This window comes from Protopterus annectens, chromosome 6.part1 (genome assembly GCF_019279795.1).
Source record: "Protopterus annectens isolate FY-2018-M chromosome 6.part1, PAN1.0, whole genome shotgun sequence".
In the NCBI taxonomy this organism is placed as follows: Eukaryota; Metazoa; Chordata; order Ceratodontiformes; family Protopteridae; genus Protopterus; species Protopterus annectens.
In genome coordinates this window covers 91,499,520-91,510,329 of record NC_056738.1, presented here as the reverse complement: position 1 = coordinate 91,510,329, position 10,810 = coordinate 91,499,520, and the positions used below count along the sequence as shown (strand labels likewise).

Sequence of the window (10,810 nt, the reverse complement as noted above, 5' to 3'; positions counted from 1 at the left end):
TTCTGCAGAGATTGTGCATATTGACTGATATTGGTGGACTGTAATGATGGAAGTTTGAGTGGCTTTTTATGGTTGAAATATTCTGAATTGGGCAGTTTGTCATTATCAGTTGATATGTTTTGTTTCATTGCTTACTGGAAAATGTTCAAAATTATAAATTTAAAACACATTCTAACAAGTGGTGCTGTATTATGCAAAGGATATAATTCAGTTATTATATATTTTAATTAATACAACCAGGAAGGTGAATCAAAGAACTTTTGCATGGTCCTAAAATGTGTGGAAGGGGCCTATGATTTGAAAACAGCCCAAAATTAAACTTAACCTACCACTGGCCAAATGCATTTTCTTTGAATGGGGGTTTCAGTGAATGCAAGTTTCAATGGTAGAAAAGTTTTAATGCTACATTTGTTTTCATTGTAAGACTATTGCTTTGTTTAGAAAATGTCGATCAGTGTTTGTGCTGTAAAATTTGAAATAAAAGTTGTAAATGAAATCCTAATATCTGTAATCATTGTAGAAATAAAGCATAAAGTAGTATGCACACAGAGTTTTGAACCGTGTTTATGGCAACTGGGGAGAAATATTACTGCAACTGTGGAGAAATAGCTAAGTAATGGGACACTGGAATGGCTGCATGGTGGGGGAGCTGCGTGGGAGGAGCTGAGGGGGGGGCTCTGGGTTTGCACCCCCCCTGCAAAAAAAATCCTGTGGGCTCCCCTGTCCAGAGGGAAGCAGAATGTAAGAAAATACTGTTGTTGGTGGGTCTTGATGCAAAGAAAGTATGTAACAGAGTAAGCTGGGATTTTATGAGTAAGGCAATATAAGCATCTATATTCCCTGATAAAATTATAAGGTTGACTAGGAAGATATATCAGGGATTGGAGGTGAAAATTAAAGTGGGGGGGGGTTCCTCTCTGATAAGTTCTGTTTGAGCACAGGAACCAGGCAGGGGTATCTTTTCCCCCCCTTGTTTTTTGCATTATATTTAGAACAACTGGCAAAGAAAATAAGTGACTCGGAAATTCAATGATATAATTGGTATGATAGTCAAGAAAAGTTGGCTTTATTTGCAGACAATATTATTTTATATCTGATAAAACCAGAAAAGGACATTTCGGTATTGTGGAACATTCTGAGACAGTTTCAACTCTTTTGTGGAATAAAAATTAATGAAGATAAAACAAAGGCAATAGCCATAAACTATACACCCACAAAAGAACTGGTTCAACAATACTCATATTTATCGGGACATGATAAAATTAAGTACTTAGGAGAATGGATTAAAAACGATTCTGTTATGGCAGCTAAGGATATGTAGGAAAAGACTAAACAAAAGATAATATAAAATCTGGGAAAATGGACGCTCTGTTTTATGAATATGGATACCAAGATACAAGCAGTGAAAATGTTTTTAGTCCCTTTAGTTCTATACACAGGTCAGGCATATTGTTATCAATCAGAGGAGAAGTTGTGGATAGTAATTAATAGCAACTTGAAGGATTTTATCTGAGAAGGGAAGAGGTCAACAGTCAAGTGGGATAAATTGATCCTTCCAAAGAACAAGATGGTTTGGGGTTACATGATTTAAAGGGGTATTTCTGAGCTACACATTTAAGTCTTCTATATACAGCATAACCAGAAAACTATAATTCAAAGTGGAAAGTGGTGATGATGATGAAATGGGGAGAAGCTGAAGAAACGAGGAGAGAATGGTATTTTGGATGCAGATCATTAAAGAGAATAACAATAACTATACGGAATATTATATTCATACTGTACAGTAGCATAAACTATTCTAAGAACTAAGCCAATACAGAGATGCAGAAAAATGTAAGCACTAAATAATGACAAATACTTGAGTCTCAAAGGTTATCCGTCCATCCGCAACCCCTTTTTCCCATTTTTGCACATAGGACTTGGGTGTCACTTCAACAGTGACAATCATCTAGAGCCAAGGTTCATATTCTTCAAAAAATGCATGTTAAAGCAAAACATATTACTCTAACAACTTTCTAAGTATGTAACAGCAATATTTAAAATCTGTCCTTGATTTTGGTCCTTTGACATTCTTGATATGCTTGAGCTGGTGGTAGCTCAGGGGAATGTAAAAGATCCCATGGCACCCATCCAAAAGAGCAGGGGAAGTTCCCTAATGCCCTGGCCAAATTTCCCTTAGTAGTATAAATACCACCTCTGGTCTCCCCTAAAAAGAGGCTACTAGCATAGTGGAACTAACCACTGCTAATAAAGTACATAAGGAAACCTGGTGGTAGAATGCAGAAGTCCAGAAAGCTATCAAAAAAAGAAAAGGGGTACAGGAAAAAAATGTAAGACAAACAGGCAAAAAAAGAAAACTGGTTGGCTAACAAAAAGGGAAAGACAGCAATCGTAATAGCAAAGAACAAGACATTGGAAAATATTTACCGTCTTCTACAAAGTGGGTTAGCAACTGATATGAGCAAGATGTTTAGTGAATTAGAGAAAAAATGGCTTCTAAGGATACTTGTAGCAGTGTGGAGATAAAAGCATATCCCAAATGACTACAGAATAAGCACTAAGCACTCTAGTGCCAGTGTACAAGAACAAAGGGGGCACTCACAACTGTGGGCAGTACAGAGGTATCAAACTCCTGTCGCACTAGATGACTGTGGTGAAAAAGGTGACTGACAAACTATTACGCACAACAGTAGAAAGAAAGAAAGATAAGAGATGAGAAGTCTGAATTCAGATCAGGATGCAATCCAGTGCTTGCAGTGAAACAGACAGTTGAGAAGAAGCTAAAGATGAGGAATGAGTCCAGCTCGCCATTCAAAGACTTGAAGAAAGCATATGGACATGGTCCCAAGAAAGCCGATTTGGGCAGTCCCGTGATGCAATGAAGTCCTGGGAACACTGGTAGAATTAGCACGGGCTATGTACAAGGATCCAATGACATAATTACGAACAGTGTTCGGATTCATACAGCAGTTCCTAGTGGGAGTAGGTATCAGGGTTCAGCTCTAAGCCCACTGCGATTCATAATGGTGATGGACTACATTAGCAAACAGGTCAGATCAACAAAACTGCTGTATGCAGATGATGGGACATTACAGACACTGAGTAAACACTTCAGCAAATGGGAAAACGGAATACATGCGTGAGAGCATATGAGATAAAATTTTATATAGACGGCACACTTGTCATGTCAGCAAATGGAGAAATCAAAAAAAGCTGAAAATTGAATTAGAAGAAAAAATGGTGGAACAGGTTAAAAGCTTCAAGTATATGAGAGGAGGGGTTGAGGAGAACGGAATTCTGAATAAGGAGGTCAAAGATAGAATCACAGGGGCTACAGTGAAATGGCACACAGTGTTAAGGATAGTGTACAGTAGAAGAATGCCAAAGAAGCTGAAAGGTACGGCATACAAACAGTGGTGTGACCAGTACTTCTGCATGACATAGAAACCTGGGAAGTAAAGGCATGGTAGTTGAAGAAGCTAGAGGTGATAGAGATGAAGTGGCTTGAGAGGCTGGTAGGATGTGCATTGTGGTGTGGGACAAATGAAGAAATGAGGATATCAAAGCAGAAGCCAAAGTACTCCAATTACAGAGATAAAATCACAGAGAACAGATTACTGTGATTCAGACACGTGCAGGAAAGCAGAAGCAGAAGACTGGTGAAGAAATTTTGAAAGAGACAGGAAGAAGGCAAGAGTAAACGAAGAAATCCGCAAAAGAGACTGATGGACTGCTTGACAGAAGACCTGCAATGGTCAGATATGACCTTCGAAGGCAGTGAACAGGACAGCTCTATCCCATGTGGAAAACAGGAAAAATGGGGTCAATGATGAGGACTCTAACCTAGTCAACAAAGGATAAATAAATACATACATACATATTTGTGATTTGTGAGCTATGAAGAAAATAAAAATTAAAAATTACAGTTCACAGGATCCAAAATATATCACCCTCCTGCACAACTCCCTAAAAGCACAAACACGATTTACTCCTCTGCTCTGCAGTCCACTCCAAAAAAAAGCATGAATTTACTGCCATCCCAAAGCTGCATAACTGCATAAACGTTTGTTTCATCCCTGTAAACCAAATCAGACCCTTGTTAGAATATGAATGCATGGAAATTGGTAAATTAAAGTAGTTATACTAATAATGCAAATATTTATCAACCAGCCTTTGTAAGCTGGAATTTCATTTTGTGCAATACATAGCTCCGGTGGCTGATTTTTTTTTTAAGAATGCAGCAGAAGAACTCAATAAAATACAACGCACAATCCACAAACCACTCGACTTGCTCATGTTTTAATCCCAAACACATGGTCACTCTGGCTACCAGTTACAGCTAGTTTACAATTCCGGCCAAGAAACATTAACTTTTTAACTTTTTTTACGCACGTACCTCTCAAAACGTCTCTTCACAGATGCCTCTTCCGATCTTGCTTCACTATTTTGCTGTCCCTCTCCATTTATGACATTGTGCAATACCAAACAGGATTCTTCGCAAGACACTATCAGCTAATTGAGCCACTTACATATTGCATGCTCTTGACAAAACATATACTAACAAAAACACTCATTTAAAATTAATTTAAGAAAATGTTAAATATTTAAAGCATCACTCTGATACTGGATGTTTGCCCACGATCATACCTGGCCGTATCCCAATTCACGATGGAAAAGTTTGAGCGCTGTGGTTTATGCAATTTCAATCCATACTTTGCACTGCCTTCCACAGCTAATTGTTTCACTAACTTAACTCCAACTATGTGAGATTTGAATACAGCTGCAAGCAACTGTACTTACCAATGCCTTGAATAAAAATAAATCCAGACACAGCCAGTACAGGATGCCAGTTAAATTCTGGTGCACCTCCATCCCATCCAAGACCTTCCCTCCATAGCAGGACCCACACCAAAACAAACAAAACAGCAGCAAAACCAAACACCGTGGAAAAAGCAAGAAACGACAAGAAGCGTTTGTAGCCCTCCATTCTCTTGTACACTTAAAAGTAGCTCAAGTATCAGTGTAGCGCTACAGCGGGCAACCCACAGTTGCTACGAAGTGTAAAAACTTTTTCGGAGGCGGTTCAGTGGCTGAGTTGAGACCCTGTACGTCACACTCCTCTCGCCCCCCAGCCAGCCCCGAAGGAGTGCTCGCGGTAGATATAGCTGGGTGGTGCCCACATTCTGTAAACATCAGTAAGTGAGAAGAATTTCTGGACGTGGTTAGTCGACTGTTTTATTAAAGAAATTTTCGTGGTTGGTATGTAGCGCTCAGAACTTGTATAACGGTTTGGTTGTCACCCAGCTTACAAATAGTAATCTTGCTTTTATTAAAACTGGGACAAGTCGTGTTAATAATAGCTTGGAAATTATACCAAACCTGAGACGCCAAAAAACAACACCAGTTTTACGTTTACACAGCCAACGTCAAAAACAGCATCTCAAAAAAGAAGCGCTGTAGAAAGTTCACAGGCGCCACTTGAAGTTGTACTTCTTGGTTTTATGTTTCTAATCAGTATTAACCCTCCTATGCATCCGACTTTTTTCTGGTTTTGACCACAAACTTCAGTATTCACATTCCAGTTGCAATTCAGAACTCCAGGCCTGTATATAAAACAGGAATTTTAAAACCAGACTTTAAAAAATGTACTGAGTAGGATCAGACTAGCATCTACTTTAAGAGTAAGTTTGTTGAGGAAGGGGAATCTTACTGTGCCCTGCCTCGCTAAAGCAACTATTTGTATTACAAAACGGGAACAGTAACATTCAGTTTACAGAAGCAGGGACCCAGAAACTGGTGCCAGATAAATATTGCATGTGCTTTACATAAGCCAGATGCCTCAATCAACTATTTGCATTACAAAACGGGAACAGTAACATTCAGCTGACAGAAGCAGGGACCCAGAAACTGGTGCCAGATAAATATTGCATGTGCATTAGATCAGCCAGATGGTTTTGCATTAGCTAATTCAGTTTGCACGTCGTCTGTGCCATTTACTGTAATAATCTGCATAGTACGGTAAGTAGATTCACCTATTCTTGCTAGGATTCACCAGTTACTAACACTTCGTACTTATCACAAAACAAAACTAATGGAGAGCAAAGGCCTGTCACTTCAATTCACTTAAAGGTTTAATAGAGCGACAAGCTTTGCATCTACATCTTCTTATTAATAAGAACTACGAAACTCGTGTTGATTGACATTATTCAGTGATTGTGATCCTCAGCGAATTAAGAGAAAATAAAAATCCCTCCCTTGTATAAATCCTTAATTTCTTCCAGGATGCCATCTCATTCCTAAACGTAGTTATAGTCTTCTTCTTCTTTCGGCTGCTCCCGTCGCCACAGCAGATCAACTGTTTCCATTTCCTCCTGTCCTCTGCATCTTGCTCTGTCACACCAACCACCTGCATATCCTCTCTCACCACATCCATAAACCTTATCTTAGGCCTTCCTCTTTTCCTGTTACCTGGCAGCTTCATCCTTAGCATCTTCTAGTGCAGCAAGAAAAGGTGAAGAAAGCCACGTTAGCCCATCCTTCTATAAGTAGAAGAGTAGTGTTCGGAAACCACATGGTGTGTATGCCAGTGTATTGGTACTCATCATCATCATCTTCTTTCGGCTGTTCCCATTAGGGGTCGCCACAGTGGATCATCTGTTTCCATTTTTTCCTGACTTCTGCATCATGCTGTTTCTCACCAACCGCCTGCATGTCCTCTCTCACCACATCCATAAACCTTATCTTAGGCCTTCCTCTTTTCCTCTTACCTGGCAGCTCCATCCTTAGCATCCTTATCCCAATATACCCAGCATCCCTCCTCAGCACATGTCCAAACCAACGCAATCTCGCCTCTCTTGCTTTGTCTCCAAACTGTCCAACCCGAGCTGACCCTCTAATATACTGATTCCTAATCCTGTCCATCCTAGTCACACCCAGTGCAAATCTTAACATCTTTAACTATGCTACATCCAGCTGTGACTCCTGCCTTTTTGTCAATGCCACCGTCTCCAACCCATATAACATAGCCGGTCTCACTACCCTCTTATAGACCTTCCCTTTCACTCTTACTGGTACCCGTCTGTCACAAATCACTCCTGACACTCTTCTCCATCCATTCCACCCTGCCTGTACTCTCTTCTTCACCTCTCTTCCACACTCACCATTACTCTGAACTGTTGATCCCAAGTACTTAAACTCATCCACCTTTACCAACTCTACTCCTTGCATCCTCACCATTCCTCTACCCTTCCTCTCATTTACACACATATATTCTGTTTTAGCCCTGCTGACCTTCATTCCTCTCCTCTCTAAAGCATATCTCCATCTCTCCAGGGTCTCCTCAACCTGGTCCCTACTCTCACTACATATCACAATGTCATCTGCAAACATCATAGTCCACAGAGCCTCCTGTCTGATCTTAACTGTTCATATGATGGCATATAAAATAGGAGACTTTTGAACGTGTAGTTTTTTCCCTCTATTTTGCCAACATGGGTGAGTAGCAAATTAGCAATGGTAACAGATCTGTTATGGATGTAGCAGTTTTCCAGGCTCCCCATTTCTCTCTGCGAATATTAAATTATTTTTGAAAATACAGTTTAAAAGTTTTAAACAAACACACGTTTCATGTTTTTCTGCCATGCCCAATTATCTAAAAAATGTCATAGCTAACGCCAGTCACTTTTTTGCATGGGCAATTATTAGTTGCAATGCAGATGAACAAATGCTCTGCTTTACTGGCATATTTGCAGTACTTCTTGCTACTTACTCCTCCTCTGGAAGTCTTATCAATACTCAGAGCTCCACTTACTGCATGTCTATGAGCTGGAAGAACCAATCACTTGGCAGGAGGAGGACTGCCTTTCAAACTCACACACAGGACCCAGAGTCCTGGACCCTTTCTGTTTTCTACAGCCATAGTCAGAGCATACCTCTCAAGTGTACCTCATTACGAGGAAAGTACCTCATTTGGGGTCTTAAAAAGTTCATGTTCCTCAAAGTCCCACATTGAAAGGGTCTGTCACACATTCAGTGTTATGATTTTTTTTAACTGATATCCATTGTAAATAGAAAGGAATCATATTACATCATTAAAAGATCTTTTTTTTATAAGTAAACTCAACATATTTTAACTGTCCTATGAAAGTCCTAGTTGGAGTTGTTAGCAAGCCATTAGTAAATGTTCCACATTTTGCCCAATTGTTCCACATGATGATAGCTACTGTTCCTCATTTTGGAGATGGGAGGTTGAGAGCTATGAGTCAGAGTATGATTTTTTTGAAAGATTTGTCTTCTCTCCCATTTACTTTAGCAACAGAGCTCACATAAGAAACTCTTTTTTTTATAGGTCTCAACCTGCTAAGAGGCCAATGCAAACACAGACCATAGCAATGTGACAAACAGTCAAAATGTGGAACACCCTATTTTCGCACTGCATGAAAAATGTACATTGAACATGGCCAAAACATATGTGCGGACACACACATTCACTTTTTTATACCTCTCAACTGCCCACAATTTTGCAGAATGCCCACAATTTTGCCTCATATTTTTGGTCTGTTCCTCATAAAATATGAAGTTTTCTGAAATCACAGAGGAATGAAATAAAGTAATGAAAGAAATTTGAGTTTCAGACATCACATCCTTCAGAACATGTATGGTAACACAAAGGCAGCTTGTTATTCTAGCAACTTTCTATGTTTATAAGAGCAATATTTAAAAATCTGTTCCTTTTTTGGGCCTTTGTCCCCCCATTAATTAAGGCTATGTTTAGTTTTCTTGTGTTAAGAGGTTGAGAGCTGTAATGACAAGTCTGAGAAAATATCTGTAGTTGGAATGTGCCTTATGCATGTGTAGGTGTTGGCAAACTCAGCATGTTTTTGATTCCTTTATTGATATTTTAAGCACAGAAATGGTCGTAAATGGTTTTGGTTTTCATTCTTGCATCCTCATCAGCTTTTGGTTGTTGAATATCCCTTCTTGCACTCAGAAAACCCAAAACACACACACACACACACACACACACACACACACACACACACACACACACTTACACTACTCTTGGAAGGCATGATTAGTAAGGGAGGAGGACTAAGTAAAAAGAGATTGGCAGGTCACAGGACAAATCAGCCAGCCTTCCCACAGGATACGGTTGATTAAGGGAAGGCTCATAAGACCCTTCAGCCAGGACCCTTCCTGTGGCATGCTTAAGGCAGCCCATGGTATAAAGCTGAGTGGATTCCAACAGGGTTAAGGTTATAATTTATGTAAAAAGGGAAGGGAATGCACAATGCAGTGAGTCTTGCAGATGTACAATTTCAATAATCTCCTCTCTGAAAATCCTGCCCTGGCACACAACTCTCGAACTGGAAAAGTTGTAACTGACTTGATTAATAAACACACAATTATATCCTTGCAATTCCACCCTTGTATGTATCACGTCTCTTTTAATCACTCAGAGTATGATGCATGGGGAAGAAACAAGTATTTGGCAATCTGAAGTACAGGTAATTGTGCTACAGTATAGTTATCTGTCTCTGTTTGGCTGAGCTTCTTAGTATAATATGTGATGAGCAATGCGATATAGGACATTAAACAAACACCAATGCCAAAAAGGGGCACTCAAGTAGATTTTGATTGGCACTCCTCAGCAGCAAGGACTTTTATAACCAACATCATAACTTTTTCTACTGGGATTTCATAATATAGTCAGTTTATGTAAAATATAAGTGCGTATCACAGCATCTCATATAGCTTGCTCACAGTTTGTCCAACTGGTACCAGAATAACTTGCAAGATTTGAAGTTGCCATTTTGGCACACTCTTCAGAAAAAAGTTGCCTCTCCTTGAGGGTCTCTATGTAAAGTTAAATAGCAAAGGCCCCTGTACCACTGCAGAGACAGTAATGCAACTGCTCTTGCAGATTTGTATGGCACAAAAATAGATGTCAACAGCAGGTTTCAAGCTGACTTAAAGAGACACCCAATGTCTAGAACTGGAAGATGTTTTACTAGTAACTAGTAGACATTTTAAACAAAACATTTTAAGCCCAAAAGGTTATTGCTAGTTTACTCAAAAATGTACTGGAAGGATGGAAAATTTTGCCATAATGTATCAAAACCTGAAATGTTTAGATAAATTCAAATAAAAGTTGAACACCTTCAGAGGCAGTAACACACAATTAAGAGTCAGCAAGCAATGTTGTGTGGCTTGACATAATACGCCTACAACCATTTCACAACTACTGGCTAAAGCTAAGGGTATAACCAACAGTCTTCCCTACAGATGGTAGAGATGGTCATCCAATATTGCTCTTTATTCCTTTTCTTTTTTTCTATCCGATATCGCTGACAAGTTATCTACTAGAAATTGGTAAGATAGGGGATAGATTCTCCTTCCACTGCTGTCACCAAAATCTGACACAGTTCTCTCTATTACAGCCTAAAAACAGGAAGTATGCCTCTGCTGAGAACTGAGCCAGTGCCCTTTGTGGAGCAAAAAAAAAAAAACGTTTCACGCTGTACCACAATAATATCAGAACACATTTAACACAGTTTTAATAAAGTGGTTATTTCTTATTATAGTAGTGTTTTTACAGCTATATGTTATACTATCATAGTGCAGAGTGAAATGTTTTTGTGCTTGTACTTTGGTTATTAGTCGATTTGCAAAAAATGCTTTACCTTGTTTTTTAATGGAAGAAATGCTTTACTCTGAAAGATAAGTAGATCATTTTTTATGGCCCCGATGATATGGGCAGATTCCTACTTTCAAAATGGATGGTTTAAAAGGGATACTTCACATCCTCTAG

At 39.2% G+C, this 10,810-nt stretch overlaps 1 protein-coding gene across 2 annotated transcripts in view; it reads right to left on the bottom strand.

The window, feature by feature from the left end:
- Positions 1-5,128, bottom strand: part of LOC122805409 (plasma membrane ascorbate-dependent reductase CYBRD1) — a 440,212-nt gene extending 435,084 nt beyond the window's left edge. Inside the window, exon 1 of one of the 2 annotated variants that reach the window (XM_044075528.1) lies at positions 4,801-5,128. In XM_044075528.1, the coding sequence (XP_043931463.1) occupies positions 4,801-4,987 (187 nt within the window). In that variant the 5' untranslated portion in view covers positions 4,988-5,128. The remainder of the gene's footprint in view (positions 1-4,800) is intronic. The other variant, XM_044075527.1, reaches the window with a different exon arrangement.
- Between the last annotated feature and the right edge of the window lie 5,682 nt (positions 5,129-10,810).